Source organism: Apiospora kogelbergensis (assembly GCF_038363985.1).
Source record: "Apiospora kogelbergensis strain CBS 113332 chromosome Unknown utg000006l_segment0_segment0, whole genome shotgun sequence".
NCBI classification, from domain to species: Eukaryota; Fungi; Ascomycota; class Sordariomycetes; order Amphisphaeriales; family Apiosporaceae; genus Apiospora; species Apiospora kogelbergensis.
Window position 1 is genome coordinate 2,016,900 of NW_027117423.1, and position 21,905 is coordinate 2,038,804.

The 21,905-nt window shown below is 55.1% G+C and overlaps 7 protein-coding genes across 7 annotated transcripts; 4 read left to right on the forward strand and 3 right to left on the reverse strand.

The window, feature by feature from the left end:
* Positions 1 to 403: 403 nt before the first annotated feature.
* PG998_009492 (cyclophilin type peptidyl-prolyl cis-trans isomerase/CLD) lies at positions 404 to 2,062 on the forward strand (the record flags this gene model as incomplete). Its single annotated transcript, XM_066876308.1, has 1 exon — positions 404 to 2,062. One exon carries the CDS (start codon positions 404 to 406, stop codon positions 2,060 to 2,062), a length of 1,659 nt encoding a protein of 552 aa, XP_066728464.1.
* Positions 2,063 to 4,802: 2,740 nt separating this feature from the next.
* Positions 4,803 to 7,101, forward strand: PG998_009493 (Heat shock factor protein; the record flags this gene model as incomplete). Its single annotated transcript, XM_066876309.1, has 2 exons — positions 4,803 to 5,290; positions 5,346 to 7,101. 2 exons carry the CDS (start codon positions 4,803 to 4,805, stop codon positions 7,099 to 7,101), a joined length of 2,244 nt encoding a protein of 747 aa, XP_066728465.1.
* A 625-nt stretch (positions 7,102 to 7,726) lies between these two features.
* On the reverse strand, positions 7,727 to 9,613 carry PG998_009494 (uncharacterized protein; the record flags this gene model as incomplete). Its single annotated transcript, XM_066876310.1, has 2 exons — positions 7,727 to 8,823; positions 9,592 to 9,613. The coding sequence occupies 2 exons, from the start codon at positions 9,611 to 9,613 to the stop codon at positions 7,727 to 7,729; spliced, it is 1,119 nt and encodes a 372-aa protein (XP_066728466.1).
* Positions 9,614 to 12,273: 2,660 nt separating this feature from the next.
* On the forward strand, positions 12,274 to 13,149 carry PG998_009495 (uncharacterized protein; the record flags this gene model as incomplete). Its single annotated transcript, XM_066876311.1, has 1 exon — positions 12,274 to 13,149. One exon carries the CDS (start codon positions 12,274 to 12,276, stop codon positions 13,147 to 13,149), a length of 876 nt encoding a protein of 291 aa, XP_066728467.1.
* A 44-nt stretch (positions 13,150 to 13,193) lies between these two features.
* Positions 13,194 to 18,039, forward strand: PG998_009496 (uncharacterized protein; the record flags this gene model as incomplete). Its single annotated transcript, XM_066876312.1, has 2 exons — positions 13,194 to 15,542; positions 15,595 to 18,039. 2 exons carry the CDS (start codon positions 13,194 to 13,196, stop codon positions 18,037 to 18,039), a joined length of 4,794 nt encoding a protein of 1,597 aa, XP_066728468.1.
* A 743-nt stretch (positions 18,040 to 18,782) lies between these two features.
* On the reverse strand, positions 18,783 to 20,358 carry PG998_009497 (glycosyltransferase family 4 protein; the record flags this gene model as incomplete). Its single annotated transcript, XM_066876313.1, has 2 exons — positions 18,783 to 20,056; positions 20,160 to 20,358. The coding sequence occupies 2 exons, from the start codon at positions 20,356 to 20,358 to the stop codon at positions 18,783 to 18,785; spliced, it is 1,473 nt and encodes a 490-aa protein (XP_066728469.1).
* Positions 20,359 to 20,893: 535 nt separating this feature from the next.
* On the reverse strand, positions 20,894 to 21,553 carry PG998_009498 (uncharacterized protein; the record flags this gene model as incomplete). The annotated part of the gene is made up of 1 exon (XM_066876314.1): positions 20,894 to 21,553. One exon carries the CDS (start codon positions 21,551 to 21,553, stop codon positions 20,894 to 20,896), a length of 660 nt encoding a protein of 219 aa, XP_066728470.1.
* Between the last annotated feature and the right edge of the window lie 352 nt (positions 21,554 to 21,905).

Consider the following 21,905-nt stretch of genomic DNA (forward strand, 5'->3'; position numbering starts at 1 on the left):
ACGATTAATGCTGCAATGATCAATACAAAACAGGCAGTCAATCCAAACAACCATCATAGACTCTATGTTAAGCCATGTTGTTCACAAAGTGCGCATAGGGAGTATCTCCAGGTCAGCATTGAAGAAAGGTATGGTGATGGGCATGTCGTGTTGAGCGAGCACCGAGGCAACCGATAAGATAAGAGTTTAAAGCCCAGACCCAGCCTTTTCGCGATTGAGGTACCTGGAACACCCAACATCATAAATAATCAACGAACGCCCCTCGAGAATAACCACGACAACTGATGGAAATTAATGAGGTGGTAGTCGGACAACTCTTGATTCTCAAAAACCCTACGCCTGTCCGTCGACTCAGTACGGAATAACGCGGTCGCTTGCGCCTAGGAGCTAACCAATCGCTATCATGTCGAGCATTTATAACCTCGAGCCGCAACCAACTGCCTCTCTGATCCTCAAAACCAACCAAGGAGATCTATCCGTCGAGCTCTTCGCCAAACAGACCCCGATCACATCGCGGAACTTCTTGCAACTATGTCTCGACGGTTACTACGACAACACAATATTCCACCGACTCGTTCCGGGCTTCATTATCCAGGGTGGTGATCCAACAGGGACGGGAAATGGAGGCGAATGTATCTACGACGGGGAGGCCCTCAGCGGCGACCTCGATCCCTGGCCAGCAGACCAGCGGCGCGGCAAGAATGCCGGCCCTATGGGCGTGAACTTCAAAGACGAGTTTCACTCGAGACTGAAGTTCACTAGGCGCGGTCTACTAGGCATGGCAAACGAGGGCAAGCCAGACACAAACAGCAGCCAGTTTTTCTTCACCCTCGACAAGGCCGAGGAGCTCAACAACAAGAACACGGTATTTGGGCGGATAGTTGGCGACACGATCTACAACCTGGCGCGCATGGGAGAGTCCGAAGTGGCTGAGGGATCCGAACGGCCGATGTACCAGATCAAGATAACAGGGGTGGAGATCTTGGTGAACCCCTTCACGGATATGACGAAACGAGAACGAACAGCACGCAAAGTGGACACTTCTGCGGCACCGGCACAGAAGAAGAAGAAACAGGCGAAGGGCGGCAAGAAGCTGCTGAGCTTCGGGGATGAGGAAGGGGACGCCGACGCTGGGCCCGTTATTAAAAAGGCGAAGAAGTTCGACACGCGAATTGTCATGGACGTCGACGAAGAGCCAGCAGTAAATACCATCTCGGAGCCGAAGAAAACTACAGAAGAGCGGCGGAAGAAGACCAATGTAGAGGAGAATCCCTCTGTGAAGGAAGCTAGAGACCCCTTACCGATCCGGGAATCACGGCCTGAGAGTCGGGCAGAACCAGAATCAAAGGCTACACCAGCAAAGGAGGCGCGGCAACCAAGCTACGATGACGATCTATATGAGTTCGAGCTGCCAAAGAAGAAGAAGTCAGCATTGGAACAGGCCAACGAAGAGATTGCGGCCCTGAAAGCATCAATGAAGAGGAGTGTACACGCTGAGCCGGAGACGGAAGTGAAGAAAACTGGCATTGAGCAGTTTATCCCCGAGACCGCGATACGCGGCCGCAAGCGACGGAGGGGCGGCGAGAACGCTGGCAACAAGGAGCTATCTATGTTCGAAGCATTCAAGGCACGGCTGGAGGGAGCAGCGGCACCACCAGAAAAGGAAAACCCCAAGCCCAAAGCCGAGAATGATCAAGATGGCGCAGTAACAACCAACCCAGACGAGGAAGCACGGCTATGCGATTTGCATTTCATTGCGAACTGCCAGAGCTGTCAATCCTGGGCCGACGCCGAGGCTGAGAAGGAAGACGACAACGATGATGGGTGGATGGGCCACGCGCTCAGCGCTGCAGCTGATAAGTTGGGCAAGGACCTGAGTTATCGCAAAAAGGCCGACGAGGAGCTCATGGTGATCGACCCACGCGAAAAGGCCAGGACGCTGAAGGAGGAGAAGAGGGCGCAACAAGAAGCCAGGTCCGGGGCCAGCGGCCGCGAATGGGACCAAGCCAGGAATCAGAAACTGGCCCGACAGAGCGCCATGGCCGGCAGAGGGGCCCGGTGAAATTTTTTGACCATCTTTCGCCGATCTGCCATCTTAATCCCGATTCCCATTTCGCCGGTACCATGCAGGTTGTGCGGATAATACCGCGTTTTGGTGGAGGCGGTGGAGCCCATGGTGCCCTTGGGATTGTAGTAAACAATTGTAACTGTAGCTTGGCTTATGATACCCGAACTGAAATTGAAGCTATTCAGAAACGCACTGGCGATGCAAAATTTTATTTTGCTGTAATGAGTATCGAGTGGGGGCTTTGGAAATGACTCCTCTCGTCCTAACACGCGTCCTGTTAGTCAGCTCGTCCGAATACACGAACGTGAACGCTGCTTTAAGATGAGTTGATGGGTGGGCAAGCATTGCTACGTAAGTGGTGACAATCATGCTATGTCGGTTGATAGGAGGCCATGCTGCCGTCTCACTATAAGGGCAAACTTTGTATTTACTTCCACGATATGTATAGGAGCTCACCCCGGAGCCTTTCATTGGCCTGACAAAAAATCCTAGGCACATGCAAATGGGGCGGAGTAGTCTCCAGGAGCTAAAGGTCCACCGAAATGCCTGCTCTAACGGTGACCGTAATCACTGATATCACTTACAAAATCCAGATCATCAGAGAAGCCGTAGTAAGAGGGTAAGGATTTCCCTGGTTTTTGTAGATGATGGCTAGGACGGTCCATCGGCCAATCTGGACATCGCTCCCCAAGGTTATGCCACCTTAATATCCAGGCAGTGTGGGGGGAGGGGCGTAGAGAGGTCTCAGTATTGAAGGGCGGAATAGTTACATGTACGCAATCGAAGGAGACGGTCAGAGAGAGCCTGAGACATATTAGACAAATGCAAGGCTACCTGCAAGAGTGTCTCGTCCGAAACCGCCGTTCGCTCTCACCTCCTTGATCGCGACAGAACCACGAGAATCATCTCATTGTATTGAGCCCCGCACTATCATTCCATACCGCACTTCGGCTTTCATCACTTGCTTCCACGGTTTCAGTAGTTGGTATACTTGCTGGATTAGCAGAGTATATGCTTGGACACTGAACGTCGAATGGGTTTGATGTGAGGCGGTAATCTATCTGCATGGGAGTAAGACCAGTCGGATGTACGGCCGGCAGGAATCTTGATTTACATCAAATATTCGTTTGGGTAATACGCCCGCCAGCCAGCCACGGCACCTCTTTCGACCAGCTGCAGCGTTACATGTGGGCTTCGGACTGAACGGTGGTCATTGTTGTACGACTACGCAACTTTGAAGGACTTGTCAAACCCATAGCATCGCAACATTTACGGCAGGCATCCGTGCGTGTCCACTGGACTGGCCTGAAGTCCCGGGCCCGGCTGAGCAGAGCTGTTGTTACCTCACCGTCCGAAGTGCTGGTTCGCAAAATCTGAGCCAAACAATTCTTTTTCCTCCCAGAGGGAATCTATCCTTACAAGAGGATAGCAACCGAGCGGAAACAAAAGAAGAAGAAGAGGAGAGGAAGAAGAAGAAAAGAGAGAAAAGAGAGACAGGGGAAAGCGCGAGACACAAATCCACGGCCGACTGAAAAAAACCGCAACAGCCGTTCTCGAATCTGCGCTACGGGCTGATTGTCCTTTTTGATATTCGCGGCACCTCGATTTGATACATCGGCTTTCAACGGCTACAGCAGAAAGGAGCATTTTCTGTCTTTCCTATAGACGACGACATCGCCAGACACACAACCGTACCTGCCTGGCTGTCTCGAAGCTCGCGCCAGCATATACCAAACTCCGTTATTTCGCAGGCAACGTCGACTCAATCTTCTATCCTGCGCTTTTGTCCATGTATTGTGCCCGTGTCTCTGGTCTTTGATATACACAGCCTGGGAGGGACGAGAATATAAAGTCTGCTCACTTCAGCCAGTGTGGGGTGACCTCTTTCGTGTGTGGATGGTGGCCTATCTTCAGTCAACAATTCAATTCCACACCGAGATACGAAAATCCAGCACAACCTGGAATCGATCAAACTCTCTCCCTCTCTCTTTCACTCCCTCTCCCCACCGACTCCAAAAATAATACTTTGAGCCACACATCTGCGAAATCTCAGTCCGCAATTCCTCGTCGATTGAGCGCGCGCACTTCTAATCCTCCCGAACCGCGACGACCGCCCGGTGGGCCGGAAACCCAATTGGCCAAAACCGCAGCATCGCTGGAGCCTTACGACAGGCAATAGGTGACACGGGTGCCGGTCGCAACAGCCTTGTGCGCATCTGTGCGGTGCGGTGTCGCTTCGGGTGTGGCAGCAGCAGCCTGATCGCTACTATTACTCATATCTCTACGTACCTCGAGGGTGCGTTGCATTGCAGCACCAGCAGCCGCCTGGTCTGAATGCCTTGGGCGCAATCTGACGAGAATAGAAAGCCGGCATTCCAACCAAGCTCTGGCCGTCCCTCACCGAAACCACGAGACCCCTCATATTAGATTACAATAATTGCTCGCGACGTCCTTCATCCTGTCTGCAGCCGTAATTCAGCCAGTCTTAAGTTCTGCGCATCCTCGAAATCAATCGAGTCCCACTACAACCAACACATATCGTCATCCTGCCGGTCGTCCGAGCTGCATTTGCGACCAACGAAAGGCCGCCACCAACTCGAGAAATACGCCCAACTTTACGCTATACGACGTGCTCTGCCTCCCAGCTCTGCATTAGCGATCGCGTAGAAGGGCTGTCCGAATGCTTCAAGCCGGGCTCCCTCCTTCTCAATATATACATTCTATGAATGTACCAATGTCGTCTACGAACCCGAGGAAACGGCCAGCACCGGGAAGCGCTGCGGCGTCGCAGATGCCGCAACATCAGCAGCAAACATACTACCCTCCGACAAGTACGCCCGACCCCATGAATGGATGGAATGGAAGCAACGTCAATAGCTTCATGGAGAACTCTAGTAACAGCCTGAACCCCTACGGGATTTTATCGCCGCCTACCCAGACCCAATTCAACCCCAGCGGCACACCCGGTACCACACCATCAACAGCACTGGCCCGACGGGGGAATAACAACCAGCTCGTGGTTACAAACCACAGCTTCAACACGCAGCAGAACGATGTATGGGGGCCATACGGCGACGAGAGTCTGGTCCCGCAACAAAATAGCAGCAGCACAGCGGAGGAACATGACAACATCGAAGTGCTCGAGGAGCGGGCTCAACGGGCCAAGAGGGAGTCCCAAGCCAAGCGGAAACAGATCCCCCCGTTTGTGCAAAAGCTAAACAGGTAAGATCTCCAAATCTAAAGAAATTTGGTAGACGTGTTGCTAATCTGTGATCAGCTTCCTGGAGGATGGCAAGAATACCGAGTTGATCCGTTGGTCTGAGAAGGGTGACTCTTTCGTTGTGCTTGATGAGGATGAATTCGCAAAGACACTCATCCCGGAGCTCTTTAAACACAACAACTATGCCTCATTTGTGCGACAATTGAACATGTACGGCTTCCACAAAAAGGTTGGCCTCTCAGACAACTCGATGAAGGCAAGCGAGCGCAAGAACAAGAGCCCCAGCGAGTACTACAACCCCTATTTCCGGCGTGGGCACCCTAATCTCTTGTGGCTTATCAACAAGCCAAAGAGTGGCAATGCGAAAAAGAAGTCGTCGAAGCGGCCTGACGAGGGAGATGGCGATAGCGATGAGGACGGTGTTGTCCTAGATGAGAGTGTCAACCAGACCTTCACCCCACAAGCCCCGTCAACGCGTGCGCTGCCGGCGCCCGAGTCCGGCCCGCTGCAGAAGAAGGACCTTGCTCTCATTCGCGACAATATGCAGAACCTGCAGCAGCAGCAACAGGCTATTGCCATGCAGATCACTCGCCTCCAAGCTCAACATCGCCAACTTGCCGGCCAAGCCAAGCTCTTCCAGGATATGCACAACCGACACGAAAACTCGATCAATGCGATTCTGACCTTTCTTGCCAACGTATTCAGAAAACCGCTGGAGGAACAGGGTGTAGTCAACAATGTTAATGACCTCTTTGCTGGCATCATCCCCAATTTAAACATGCCGCTAGGCCAGCAGCAGCAGGGTAGCGTGGTGGATCTGAGCGAGTGGGAGCAGCAGCAGCAACAGCCAGCACAGCCTACGACCATGTCAACCCCGGCCAAAAGGGCGCCGCGTCTGCTACCATCATACCCTCAACAGGGCATTCCGCTCAAGCGTTCTCCTTCTGCAAGCGCCACGCCGCCGCCGTATACCAGTTCTCAGCAGCCACCCATGGGCACCGTCACCGAGCTGTTTGACCAACCAGCCGACGCCGCCAACACACCCACATACTTGGGGCAAAACTTTCAGTCCAACCCTCAGGAGGGAATGATGCGAATTATGCAAGACGTCAATACCAATGCTGGAAAGGGCAACAGCTCTGTCGACCTCCCCAACCTCGGTGCCAATGCTTCGAACTCGATGACCGATGACCAGAGGAGTCGCATGCTCAGTCTCATATCTGGTGCTCAGAGCAATAGCGGGTCATCCCCGGCGGCTACCTTTGGCAGCCACCATCAAGGCTCCGCGTCGCCATCTGTGCCTGCCTCGACAGGCACGGCCATCTCCCCCATTCTCCGGTCTGCGGCAGCATTTCCGCCGCCCAACGTCCAGGAGATGTCCCGTACGGAGGAGGAGATTATCCAGCTGAAGAAGTTACAAGAAGAGCAAAGCCAGCATATAGACCATCTGAACAGTATGCTCGGTCCCTACAGCCCTTCCGGCAAGATTCCTGGCTTGGAGGACCCCAACAATTCCAGCTACTTCCCGGACGACTTCGACTTATTCCTGGATTCTAGTGCCTATCACGCAGATGGACCGACCAACGACTTCGATTTTGGCACCGGGGCTAACGATCCGGTACCATTTGACCCGTTGAACGAGCCGCTTCCCACTCATGACTTCGGTGTCGGCGGCTTGAACGATGGGAGCCGTATCATGGAAACCAACACCCCCAGTCACAAGTCGCCCAGTCCTAATGGGACGGAGGAGATACCTCGCGATGACTTGGTGGATAGCCCTGACCGTGCCCATAAGAGACAGCGTAAGGGTTAACCCCAGTTGAACAATGTAGTTGCTGGGAATATGCCTTCACAGGGTGTGCGGGTACGATTTGTCGTGATTGTTCATGAGGAATAGGGGGGGATCATTGATGAGCAAGATCAGGGTTCGGGTGTTACTAGGAAGCGTCTAGGTCTTTGTCAATGTGTTCTAGCGGCTGGCGTCAAATGGGGAATGCAGGGAGGTTATTTTCGTGTCATTAGAGATTTGGTGTTCGTGGTGGTGCCGGTATTTGCATATGGGCAAACCAGTTTGACAGGTTTAGAATGGGTGTGGCTCATCTCCAATCATGCGTCGAATCGCTTGGGAGAACGATGGGAAAGGCTTTCCTCCCATCAGGCTATTTAGATAAAGTGGCTTCGAGGAAGAAATTGGTAGCGGCTGGCTAAGAAGAAATAACTCTCATCATGGCGGAATAGAATCACCATCTCCTGCTCACATTGCTTATGTTTTTCTCGTTATGTTGCCTTGCGTGTGCTATTTTTGTCTATTTCGGGGGTTCATCTACCTGCTACCTGCTAGCTTTTTCTCCCATCTTCAGTAAGCGGCTGATCAGTCACTCAAAATCCCAGGGCCACCTATATCGTACCCGTTCACGCACTCGAATTCCAACCGCCCTTTATTCCGCTGGCTGAGCTGAGGGCTCAGTGCTCTTCGCAAACGTGCTGGCGACGATGAAAGGGAAGCATGCCGACGCTTCCAGATAGACCTTGACATGGTCGGCGCCGATCTTGATCTTACCCCACGAAACGGCCTCGTCGGGGCGGGCGCCGGCGTCGCTGCCGTCAAACTCCTGGGCCGTGTTGATGTAAACGGCGCTCTCGGCACCGTTGCGCATGAGATTAGCGTTGGCAATGTGGTGCTTGATGATGCCGCCGCCCAGGATGATCATGCCGGAGCGCTGGGCGCGCACGGCGATGGTGTTGATGCGGCGGATGTCCTCGACGATGTCCACCTTCAGCTGGCGCGGCGAGGCCTTGAAGGTGTGGAAGTAGAGCATGTCGCCCAGGCTGCCGTCGGTCAGGGCCGGGCAGAAGACCGGGATGTTGTTCTTGTAGGCCCAGTAGTAGACCGAGGACGGGTCGTTGATCTCCTTGCCGAGGCGGTGGATGATCTTGGACGGGGTCCAGTTGATGGGGTTCTCGGTGTCCTTGGACGCTTCCTGTTCCTCGAGGAGCGTGTCCAGGATCGGCATCAACCAGTCCTCGAAGGCGCAGTAGTTGGCGTTGGGCACCATCAGGTTGCCGATGCGGTTCAGGCCCTTGGCGCGCAGGTCGGCGCCCTTGGCGCTGAACTCGGACATGTACGTGTCGCCCAGGCACTTGATGAAATCCTCCTCGACGCCGCCGGCCGTCGTCACGATGGCGCTCACGTGCTTGTGCTCGACGAGCCAGCGGAAGATGCCCCGCAGGCCCGACGAGATCATGTTGGAGGTGTAGCCCAGGAAGATGGTCGTTTTGGCCGGGGCAGCAGCAGTAGAGCCTGTGGCGGCTGGTGGCTCGCCTCGCCATTCCCGCATCCCGTTGATGATCCGTACCGCCTCGCCCATGGCGGAGGCTTGGAACCCCATGAACGGCATCGAGGTCATCAGGTCGTCGACGGTGATGGGTCGTCCCGAGGCCAGGAGCGTGTTGAAGTCGATCTCGTGCACCTTTTGCGCATTTTCGGGGAGCGCCTCCGACGGCACCAGCACGGCGGCCGTGGCGCCGGAGGGGGCTTGTTATCCCCTCCGGCCGTAGTTTGTGGTTGTGGTGATGCCATCCTATATTGCCTTTTTCCCCTCTCTCTTGGTATGAGCTTTTCCGACTAACACCCCGCGCGCACTCTTTTCCCTTTTTTTTGCGACTGGGTTAGTTATGCGGGTTGTTCATGCAGGGCCCCGGAATGAAACTGGAGCACGACTGACGGTTGTTTCCTTCTAGACGATTAGTCTGAATGATCCCTGGAGCAATTGGTATTCTGGTGGGATACCTACTTAGTTATGTTGTGGTTATTACAGATTTTATATAATTGCTGTGATGACAGAAAGCGATTTAAGTGGCCCATACATCAAATAAATCGAACCACGACGGATGTGAGTCGCTTCACCCACCGAGGGAGTAGCTGCTGGCTTTTCTTCCTCGGTTGGAATCAATCTCTAGCCTCAGGCATTCTAAAGGAACGAGTCGTACAACGTCCCGGTATTCTAGGCAGACTCAGACTCTCGGATCCCCCAGGTTATGCAGCGACCGTTACTTCTCGCAATTTTCGAACACCATCATCATCATCATCATCATCATCATCACTGACTGTCCAGATTCTCCAGGACCCTGGGCGGGATCTGGTGTATTTCGATGTGGGGGCTTTGTGACTCGTCTCTTGTATTTTTCACCTTGAACACAGAGAATTGGCAAGGTCTGTGGGGCCAGCTAGGTGAAAGGTGATCAATGTATATGTTGCCCAAGGTACATCGTCGCCAGCGTCAGCTTCCAGCCCGGCTCGTACGATACTCGCCTTTGATAATCATGGCCCATCCAATGCTATGGCATGTGTCACACACGCATGTAGAAGTCCCCTGTACCGAAAACCGAGAGTCCAAAGAACAAGCCAGGTCTTGCGTACTTGCTAGTACGTGTAGGCGAGCCTGTCCGTCTGTTGCTCGGCGTGCGCTTCCGAACCTACAGGCAGGCTTGCTACGAACCAGCGCCGCGCGCCCAGCCCTTGCCTTGTTTTGTGCGGCCTTGAACTGCCTGGCTCGCTGGTACGTCGCGACCCCACGATTTCGCAGATTTGAGTCACTGTGTCATGTCCCATGCCCAGTCGGCGTTTTAGGTCATACAAGGGTAGACGGAGCAGACGGTACCGTACCCAAGTACCCTCTTTTCGTTCTTTTTTCTGTTTTTGTTTTTCGTCCGTCCATCAATCCATCTTCATTCGATCGTTTCTATCAATATCTATCTTTGTTTCCGAAGTGTTTCCTCACTCCTCGTATCTAGCTGCATCTCATTAGGACCGGTAAATGATTCTGGACACCATGGCTGAATGACTAGATAGGTTCGAGTAGCCCCTAAATATGGCACAGTAGTAAAAAGAAGGATGCAGTGGTCGGGTGGTAGCAGATTCTGCTGCAGATGCGGACGTTCTGAACATGAACAGCATAGTGGATTCGAGATTTGGGATGCCGATTCTGTTTTAACGTTGCTAGCGTTCCTCTCCCTGATCCGTTTGATGGATTTCAAGGTTCCAAGGCTTCAAGGCTTCAAGGCTTCAAGGTTGTTATGTAACGCTGATAGTGCTGCAGGAAGGGGCTAGAAGAGCAAGAAACGCGACTTGGATCAGTCTCTGAGCGAGCTTTGAGGTACCTCGATGGCCCGGTACATACATGCTCCCATCACCCATCCCATCCTCCAACCCTCAAGCCCTCCAACCCTCCAACCCTCCAACCCTCCATCAATGCCGATTGGCAGGACGGGGGGCACCTGCTGGGGGCCTGCTTGCTTGAGGTTGTACTAATAAGGTTGTACCAGACTGCAGGGCTGTTATGTGGTGTTTGTTGCTGGCAGTATGTATGTACATACATACATACTTACTTCATGTCCATGTCCATCGCCCCCCTCCCCTGCCCGGGCCTAGCGTCAAGCACCTAGCGCCACGCGAGACAACGGGTATGGTTGTACTTGGTAGAGGGTGTGCGTGTGGTGTGGTGGTGTGTGCAGTGACAGTGTGTTTGTGCAGAGGTGTTTTCGAGATCTTCAATTTCAGCCTCTTCAACCCTCCTTCTAGAGATTGCACCCAAAACAGACAGCACTTCCCATCACCACTATTGCCGCCAATGAAGGGGCCAGCCATATCGTAAAGGTCGCATTTATTACTTCAGCCCTATCATATCTCGCCTCGGGCCTTCCCATCGACCAGGCGCTGGCATCAAAGCCCGAAAAGCCCAGCCGGTGGCTTTTCTTCAATTCCAACCTCACCCATCCGACATCCTCGAAATCATCATACCCACCTCAACCGCCAGCATTTCGCACTCAATACAGCCTCAACTCCAGCGCATCCACCTCGAAGCAGCTCGCATGCGAACCCAATAGGGCTGCACCATATCTTGGCTGTCCCTGAGCCCTACTGGCCATGTACGTGTCTTCCAAATTCTCTTGTTACCTTGACCCTACCTAGCCTCCCCACTGCCTGTCGCATTTCTTGAATACCGTTGGCATTATGTTGGATGATCTCTGCCTGTATCGCTTTTCTATTACTCTTGTAATTATGAAGGACAGATGCGCATTACTCCACCCCGTAAGAAAATCTACGGGCCTCGCCCTGGCTACCCTACGAGACCTTTGGTCTCGCCTACGCGTTCGTGTATTCGGTACTCCCATACTCATCCTCCAACTTGTCCTAGGGCTTCCCGCTATGCAGGGTCAAGATATGATGGCGACTCACGTCGCTCGCGATCGCGCGACCGCTCCCCTGACCGCTACAATGACCGTGCCTCGCAGTACAGCGACGGAGGGCCGCGCCGGACTTCTGCGGAAACCCGTGTCAATAACGCATCCTTCCAGGCTAACCGAGATGGGTTTCGCGACACGCTTCCGCGGGACACGCCTCGAGGCCCTAGAGCATTGATAGATGCCCCGAGTGGTCCCAGCCGTGGTAGTGATTTTCGAGGCCGCGGCCGCGGCCGGGGACGTGGATGGCGCGACGACAGCCGTGACCGGGGGCGTGATCGGGATATTGATTTCAGAGACAGGCGCGATGGTCCTCCCTACCGCGACGAGCGGAGTAGAGAACGGGAACGCGATTGGCGCGACCGAGACAGCTTTCGAGGTAGACGACCATCGCCCCGGGGAAGGTCGCCACCGCTAGGAAGGGATTTCAGGGACGCAAGGGACCCGCGTGATGCGCCGCTTGGGGTGGACGCGGAGCGAGCACGAAGGGGGTCACGGGACGGGCCACTTTCCGCTGGATCTTCCAACTCCGATCCCCCTTTGGACCACAATCCTACCGAGGGGGCTTCGGTGGACGAGGTAGAGGAAGAGGACGGGGGATTGGGGGGATCGAGGTCGGGGCAGGCCATTCTATGAGGACCGCGATCGTGACAGATATGGACCTGGACCTAGGGCTCGCTCTCAGGATGGGCGCTTCCGGGACCGCGACCGCGACGATCGAGATCGTGAGGGGCCTCGATTTATGGACAGCGATATCCGGTCACGTGACTCTCGGGATGATCGTGAGGCTCGCGAGCGCGATATGCGCATGAAAGTGGATCGAACCTCCCATGAACCGCCGCAATCCGCGAGAGACGTCTCGCCTCCCCCCATCGCGCCCGCCGCCCCGTCTTTTGGGTCGGTGCCGAATAGGACACCATCGATTTCCGAAGCTAGTACTGGCACGGTCAAGGCGCCCCCAACAGGACCAAGGGCGCTGAAAGATGAGCGTCCTCCTACCGGCTCTTCGGCGATCCCCGAAGCACGACTACCGCCCACCGGGCCGTCCAAACCTGCTTTTCCTGAAGTAAGTCCTGCGATACCCTCTGGCCCTCGAGCACAACGACCTGGTCCTTCGTCCAAGCAGTGGATTAATCCGAACCTAAAGCGAGGCCCGGAGTCACCCAAAGCCAGCAGGTCGCAAAGCTTCGTATCGTCGAATCGCTTCCCGGGATTTCGCTCTGATGGACCTGGAGATCAGCAACCCGAAGGCGAAAGGAGGCCCCGTAGCAGTGACACCCAGGCCGATTTCCAGTCTACAGCATCCGATGCCCCGAATCGAGGGACCTATCAAATGGAGGAAGGCGAAGAGTTCGATAAGAGCGATATAAGGGCTAAACCCACCGGCCCTCTGGGTGATAGAGATCACAAACCCGACGAAACCTCCAAAGCCCAGGAGTCGCCTGCATTCGCCAAGCCCAGCCGGAAAGGGACAGATCTTGCATCGCACGAGGCAAACAAGGGAATTGCCGCAGACCCGAAGCCATTTGCCACCGGCGATGAGAAACCCAGAGTGTCACGAGATCCTACACTTCACATTCACCAGGCGCGAAGCCACAAGCGACCCCAGAAAAAATAAAGGCGCCAATTATCGAACAAGCATCAGACTCCGATGACGAAGAGATGGGAGATCATATCGCAGACCAAATGGGCGAAACAGAGGCGAAGCTCAAGCAGCTGGAAGTTCTCGAGGAGTCCGTTCCTCTTGATGCGATAGTCCGTCACGTTTCGATGTCTCTCGAGGCCGTTAACAAACTTGTGTTCGTGTCTGAAGGCTTGCTAGCCATGGTTGGGCCAATACCAGACGGCGCGAAAATCCCACCAGAGGCGGCAGTCGAAGAAGTTCAACCGCAGCCGGAGGAAGCCCCGGTTGATGTGGTGATGGAAGGACAGGAAGAGAGCACGGCACCTGAGCCAGCGCCTGAGCCACACCGTAATGAGAAGGCCCCTAGCGAAAGGGCGCCCAGCGAGAGGGCGCCCAGCGTCAAGGCCCCCAGCGTCAAGGCGCCAAGTGTCAAGGCTCCCTCGGAGAAAGCGCCCTCGCCGGTGATGTTGAAGACACCCCTACCCCCGAGTCCTGCCAAGGCGGAAGTACCCCATCCATCCATCGAACAAGATGTGGACATGATGGATCATCAACCGGCGACTTCTGATGAGAAACCCAAAGCGGATGATGGCGATGTTGTTATGGAAGATATTGTTGAAGCGCCAAAAGCAGATCAAACTGAAAGTTTGCTGGGTGTACCCAAAAATGGCCAGATCAATGGGGTTGCTTCTCCCAAGTCTCGGAGGTCCTCCCTATTCCCAGGCTACGAACTTCCTTTATCAACCGACCGTAGTAGAGGTGCGACTAGTACGCCAACGCCCGTTGAAGATGACGACGAAACCGATATCGACGATGTGGACTCGCGAGCTCTTGATAATGTGCGCGTGCAGATGAATACTCCACCTCTCTCGAGCCTACCGGATTTCGACGACAAGCCATGGTTTGAAGACCAAAACTTTGTCAAATCTTTGAACACCCCTGCTACCGCATTCAACGCTTTCCTGCTGCAGAATTTCGAAGATACTGCGATGGAGCATGTAGACGAACAGCAAGATCTACAAAAACAGTATGCAGCTAAGTACGAGGCTTATCTTCGCTTTACCACCTCCAATGACCCGGCCGCTATCAAGAGCCGGGAAAGATTTACCCCTGGCACAACCGATGCACCGTCTCATAAAGTTGGCTGGAATGGCGAGGCTAAGCCCGAGTCAACGAGGCGCAGTAGATATGCATCAGAACGCGACTTGGAAAGGATTTTGGAAGAATCTCGGCGAGTCGAGGACGAGAAGCGCGAGCGGGCAGAGCGGGCGGAGAAGGAGAAATACAGAATCGATGCCAAGGAGGCCATTCCTCCACTTCAGTACCAAACCCCCGAAGAAAGGGAAAACGAATTCTATGTCGACACGACAGGTTTCCTCGAACCCAACGAGATTGTCGCAGCTTGGGAGGTTTTACCACCAGTCAACAACTTTACTGAGGAGGAAGTTGCCCTCTTTGAGAAAGCCTACCTCGAATTTCCTAAGCAATGGGGCAAGGTTGCTGATCCACTGCCAAATAGGGACTTTGGCACGAGTATTCAGTTCTACTACCTGAAGAAGGAGAAGGACGAACTGAATCTCAAGGAGAAGCTCAAGAAACGGCCAAGGACCCGTAAGAGGGGTCGGGGCAAACAGAGATCCAGTGCGCTTGTTTCGGAACTTGGCAATGGCGACAATGAGGTTGAGGAAAACCACGAGACGGGCGAGAATGGTGAGAGGCGCCGTCCGCGCCGCGCAGCCGCCCCCACATTCAATTCCGAAGCCACGCCAGCCACCGATGGTGAAGCTACGGGAACGTCGACTCCCAGCCGCAGAGGTGCTAAACACGACGGCGAGAAGCCAGAGCGTAAGCAGCGTGGCCGCCGCGCTGCCAAGGACAAAGAGCAAAAACAACAACGTGCGAACCAAACACTTGCCGCGGCACCTTTGACACCCGCAGCCACTGGCAAAACTAACCGTTCACGCTCTAGCTCTCGTGCTCAACCTCCGGCTGACTGGGCAGCTCAGCAAGCTCAGGCAGGAGTTCCGCACGTATCTAATCAATTCGAAGTTACTCCAGGAACCTCGGCTATGCCACCTGCTGTCATACCGGCGCCATTAGCTGCGGCGAAACCGATTGATAGTCAAGAGCGGGCCATTCCATCGCCCATCCCGGGTACTATCACGGAGGTCATGGCCCCACCCAAGCTGAGGCCGGAACCACCGCAGCCCTCCGTTCCCACGCCCTTTGACAATAAGCAGACTCCGTCCAGTGACCATAAAGCGAACTCCGGAGCCTCTAGTTACTGGAGTGTGCCCGAGATGGCCGACTTCCCAGCTCTGCTCTGTTCATTCGGAAGTGATTGGGCCGCCATAGCTAATCACATGCGAACCAAGACTACGGTGATGGTGCGTCACTGTCGGCATCCCCTATATGTGCAGTCGCTGATCTTTTCCACAGGTTAAAAACTACTACGCTCGTAAGAAGGGTGAGAACCCGGATTGGGAAGGTATGGTCACAGAAGCCGAGAACATGAGATCGCGTGGAGAGAAGCTTCCACAGCCCCCCACGCCTACTCCAAACGTCAAGAAGCGGTACGATACATCATCAACGCCTACCAACCGTCCGATAAGCACGCCTGATACGCCAATGGAAGATGTTCCTCCGCCAAAGATGGAGCAGCCACCGCCTGCACCACCACCACCACCCCAGGCCTTGTCGGGTCGCTTCAATGTGCCAATTGTAGCGCAGCCGCCACCGGCGTCGCAATCGCCCTTCTCTCAAACTCCGCAGACACCGGTAGCGGCCCAACAAGCTCCGACAACTGTCCCGATGCCTACTCAGCCGCTTGTACAACCTGTTACTCAGGCTATGTCTCCTTCAGTACGGCCGCTACGTGCACCGTTCGGATACCCGGAGAGGGAACGCGAGCCTCTGCAGCAACCTGCGAGAACTCCACTGGTCCAAAAGGTGTCACAGCCTTCTACCCCCGTTGCCGAATCTCTCAACATCAGGCACCCACTGCCTGGTTCCATGATGGACTCTCAGCCCGAACGACAGATGGTGGATCTCAAGCCAGCAAAGGAGCAATCTCGTCAACCAGAGCGCGCCGCCCCCTTGCGTGTTAAGCAGGAACCTGATGTTGGTTCGCCCTATGAAACATTTGCGCCTTCACCGGGCCCGGGCCGCATGCAACCCCCGAGACAGGAGAGCTCACCTATCATTCGACATCCGGAACCACCGCGAGTCGCTCCCCCTGTCTCGCAGGCGCCCTTCCAGGCGATTCTCCAACAGCCACCGGGTCGTTTCTTCAACGACATAAATCCCTCACCTCCTGTTGTCACACGACCTTTGTCCGCCCTGTCGCGATCTGTGACCACTGAGATTAATAGCCCAGGGGAACACTTCAACTCTCCGCCCACACAACCTACCCCGCCGGTTGCCGCCCCCATGCCGCCCCGTCCTGTGGAGCGTAAAACCTCTAGCATCATGTCCCTTTTGAACAATGACCCTCCACCACCACAGCCAAAGAGGATTAGCGAAGTTCCGGCAGCGGTATCGAAACCATCGCCGACACCGCCTCCACAAAATACTCGTCCACCTCCACCTCCGCCGCCGCCGTCACATGTGCGACGCGAGCAAATGCCAGAAACACCGTCGTACCCTCCTTATGGCCGCAACCCACCCCCAGCGCCGTCATCGATGCCATCCCTCAAGCCGTACAGCAATGCCTCGCCACAACCACAGCACCAGCCGTTGGGTACGCCCCGACATATGGTCATGGATCCTCAGGCCGAACGAGCCGAGCGCGATTATTTCGCGCGACAGCGCCAATACTCATCTCCGCACCAGCAGGCTATGAACTCCCCGCAGATTAGTCACCCGTATCCTCCGCAAGTTCAGGCCGCCCAGATGTCTTACCAGCCTCAATCTGGCTATGGCTACGGTGGACCAGCTCAACAGGCCCCATCCGCCGCCTCGCCGCCACCTCAGTATGGAGGGCATATTCCAGCCTCGCGCGCCCACGAACCGCCTCCTCCGCCACCGGGCCGAGACATGTTGCGGGAAATGCCGCGAGAAATGCAGCGGGATATGCCACGTGACATGGGTCGTGACATGGCACGCGAAATGGGTCGCGAAATGGGCCATGGCAGGGATATGAGCAGGGAAATAGGTCGTGAGATGGGCCACAACAGGGACTTGAGCCGGGAAATGGCTAGCCGGGAAATGGCTGCTCGGGAGATGGCCTGGGCAGGATCACATCCTGCGCATGGTCTACCACCTCAGCAACAACAACAACCGCCGCCTCAAGGCTGGGGGGCCCCTAAGATGAGTCAACCCCCGCCTGCTCAGTCACCTTGGGCTGCACAACATGCATCGACACCTAAGCCGCCCCCTCCCAGCAGCTCTGTGCCGCCGCAACCTACTTGGGCAGCCCCGCCTGTCCCCCCTCGAGGACATGACCCTCGCGGACATGACCCTAGGGATGTTATGAATCTCCGTGATGCACGAGACATCTACCCTCAACATCGGCAAATGCAACCTCCCATGCAACCTCAGTATGCGCCAGTTTCACGAGCCCCAGAGCCACCGCCCTCTCAGACTCCTGTGTATCCTCGGTATGCGACACCAGTGCCGGGCCGGGATCCTCGTGACCCGGGCCCGCCAAGGAGCTACACACCCAGTGCGTATGACGCGAGGAGCGCTTATGCTGCCCCAGTTCAAGATTTACGCGAGGTGCAGCTTAGGGAACAACAGATGCAGCAGCAGCATCAACAACAACAACAGCAGCAGCAGCAGCAGCAGCAGCAGCAGCAACATCAGTCAGTACTTCAGCAGCAATTGAGGCCTCAAGATCGCAACATGTACGATGGTCGCCAACCGCCTGATAGATACGGGCGCTAGTAGCGCTTCCACGTCTTCTGGCAGGGTAGACTTTGTTTGAAGTAGGGGTTACGACTTTGAATGTTGGCTGTGTAGCCTACAGCTCGACTTTCCTCTGAGTTGCCTGCAGCAAGAGTTGCGGGTGAAGTTGGCTGAAAACCCGGGGGTTACTGCCGAGCCTGCTTGGATTAGCTTTATTTTTCTTCTCTACTTATGCTGTTTTGTTTTAAGGAGGCTACCTGTCCGCGCTCATCAACCGAAACGGTTTGGTGGTTGAGACATTTGTGTTTATCTGCATAGCTGGCTCTCATGGGGGAGTCCTAGTGTCTTTTTTTACCGAGTATGCTCTGCTTTTTATTTTTGACGACTGTACATTTTTGTCGGTTCCGCCGATGAGGACCCTGTTTCTCACATGCGGCGTTCCCAAGGAAGCGTTATCCCAGCTTTTATTTTAGGAGGAACGAAAGGGTTCATTTAGCATCCAAAGGGACTAGGCCAGTTCTTAGTTCGAATGTGGATGGTCGAGACATACAGTGGCCCCCTTCACCATTTTTGTACGAGTATATACCCGAGATGCTTGCAAGATTTCAGATTTCCAGTGAAAATACGTCCATCATCGACGGCAAAGTGATATACATACATAAGTAGTAGCAATAATAGTTACATGGTTTCTGACTATTTGTACAGTATGCGTCCTTCGTGTTACGGAGTGACGGCATGATAGCCGCTCAAAGATTCATATATCGCTGGTTTGTCCTCCTCCATCACCAATGTTCGTGCACAACAGGTTCCGGACGACGGCTGTTGATCAGGTTCGCAAGCATTGCCAAGCCTGCACCCACGATCCCCAACCCAGTCAAGGCGAATAGAAATACTGGTGCCCAGGAACCTGGCTTTGTCTTGGAGGCCAAGACCTTGTCCATGATAGTGTCCAAACGCGCCGCCATTTGCACATCGCCGAAGTTATCCCTCACACGGGAGATGCCTGCTTGCGACATGTTGGTCAGCTCCTGTGGGGACAACTTGGTGAGCACATTGTCCATGACCACGGTCCACTCGCCCACCTGGGCTGGCGAACGGAGCCAGCCCGTCTCGCCCTCGACGACCGTCTCGACGGGTCCGCCCGTATCGGCAGCCAGGACGGGGACGCCCACCAGCATGGCCTCGAGGGGAACGATGCCGAAGTGCTCGTTTGCGGGCGTGTAGACGAGGAGCTGTGTAGAATGCAGGAGCATCTCCTTGAGCAGGTTGGGGACCGACAGCAGGAACAGCACCTCGATCTCGGCGGGCACCTCGAGCGCCGTCACCATGGTCTTGGCCGTCGTGTTGGTCAGGCCCAGCGAGTCGGCCAGCTCGACCAGCTCCCGGTGGTAGCCTACGTTCTCCGGGACCCGGCTGTCGTAGCCGCCTGCGACCACGAGGCGGACGTCCTCGCGTGCCGACGCGCTCAGCCCGGCGTACGCCTTTATGGCGAGTGCGACGTCCTTCTTGCGCTCAAACCGGTTGATGCTGAGCAGGAACTTCTTGCCGCCCCATAACGGCTTGTCCGAGTCTTCGGTCTCGCTCTTTTTCGGCTTGGTGTCGACGCAGGGGTAGACGGTCTCGAAATCGGCGTCAGCGTCTTGACCACCGCGCTTGGCCGCGAGGGAGGGCCAGGTCCGTCGGACGACGCCCTTGGTGAAGTTGGAGTTGACGGCGATGGCGTCGGCGAAGCTCATAGACCACTGCTCAACCCAGTCGAAGGGGATGCGGTAGGCGCGCTTCCACCAGCTGCTGCGGCCCTGGGCCAGCAGCAGGTCCGGGAAGTGGCAGTAGAAGAGGATACGACCCGACGGGTACATGTATTGGAGGAGCGGCAACCCCGCACTGAGCTGGTCGACGAAGAAGGCGTCGGGCGCGATGGTTTTGAGCTCGGAAGACAAGTATGCGATTTGGACGATCAGGTGCAGCTGGCGCAAGATGGCGCAGAGGATGCTGAAGCGGGAGAGGATCGAGGAGGGGACGATGGAGTTGCCGCGGACGCGCACATCGAGGGTGCCTGTAGAGAGGGATTGATGGCCGGTCAGCGCTTGTTCCTTGCAGCCAAGGTCGATATAGGAAGACGGGCGTTATAACGAGGCGTATATTTATTTGAAACGTACCATCGCGGGCTTCGTCGAAGCAGTGGGTTGGATCGCAATGGCTGGTGAAAATGACGACCTTGTGGCCACGATTCTGGAGGCCAACGGCGGCATCGACTACGAGACGCTCAGCACCGCCGATGCCCAAATCGGGATGGAGAAAGACTATGGTCTTGGCCTTGTCGGCCGAGGTCTTCTTCTTCTTCTTCTCGCCTGCCATGGCAAGTTGGTTGGCTGGTGTGTTTGGGGATGACGGAGGGGTCGTCCATAGCTTGCCCGAGCTTTGGAGCCTTTGGAGCCTTTGGAGCCTCTGGAGCCTTTTTGTCCTCTTCAGCCCTACTTCCGTCTACGTCCTAGCATCACGAACGGCGGCAGGCAGCCCCGCCATGCCGGCCAGGGCACCCCTGCTTTTAGATACGTACTGCCCTATAAATAGTATAAATAGGCCATCTACCTTCTACCTGTGTTACTCAGCTGCAGCTCACAGTGGCTATCATCATCATCATCAAGATTGTCAGAATCAATATGTTATTGCTTGCTTGCTTGCTATGGATGCCATCCGCATTTCGTGGTGGGCGCATCAATGTACTGCCCCTACCGCATATGCCATATCATCATCATCATCATCATCATCATCAATCATCATCGTCGTAAGCTGGTTTGCTTCTTCGCTCTGTGTATACCCTTGTTTACGTTCAGTCCGAACCATCAAGTGTTGGTTCCGTTTCCCCGTAACTTGGTAGGCCGGCTTCCATCTACCAAGTGGAAATCCCAGCCAGGGCCAAGATTCGTATCGAGGGGTCGGCTCGAACACGCTTTCTGTGGTGCCCTTGATTGTGCGAGTCATCTTGCTCCGAGTCTCCCTCCTTGTTCTGCGCTGGTGTGTATCGGCGTTTTGTTGCTGTTGGTTGTCGTCTGTCTTCGACGGAAACTGCAATGTCTGCGTCTGGCATCGTGTCGTTATTTGCCGGCGGAGTAGGATTTCTCGGCGACTGGCGACGCGAATGCTGCTGCTTCGCTGCCCCAGGAGAGTGCCGATGCGATCGTGAAGCTGATGGCTTGGCCTCGTCTTGTTCGGGAGAATATCGCTGTGCGGCTCGAGCCGCCGTCATTGTCTTTCGGCTCGTCATCTTGCTGCTGCTGCTGCTGCCGGGAAGCGGGGGCGTCTCTTTCAAGCAGGGCAGGACCCCGCGGCTCATCTTGCGCTGGAATTCCAAGCCGGCCTGGAGTTGGACCCAAGATGCGTCGGACCGTTCTCGGTTCTCTTGGGCGATGCGGCTGACCCGGGCGTTGAGCCACTCGTCGGCGTTCTTCGCCGTGACCTTGTCGAAGCCCAGCTCCTTGTCGACGGCGCGCGACTTGCGCTCGAGCTTGTTCTTCCACAGCTCCTTCTTGGACATGGCCGAGGGTGGCATGCTTGCCGGACGACCTGATACTCGTCAGTTGTCTGGGCAAGGCTTCCGGGGCTGCAGAGAATGCGAATCTGTCTGCGCGCGACTTACCTGGTTGGTCACTTTCCCTCTCAGGCATTGCGAATGTTTAATTATCGGCAGATCTCGGTGCTTTTATCAGGAAAGTGCCCCAGGAGAACAATGGGGATTGTTGGTGGTGCAGGTCAGCCGCCTATGTCTTGTCGGCTTGTAGATAATGACCATTGTTCTTTCCCTTCCTCTGTGAGCTCTTCGTCCAGTGTTGATGGAGAAAGCATCAGGAATAATTTCTTGTATTATTCCATCTGGGAAACAAAAAGCTTAAACGTGGATTTCC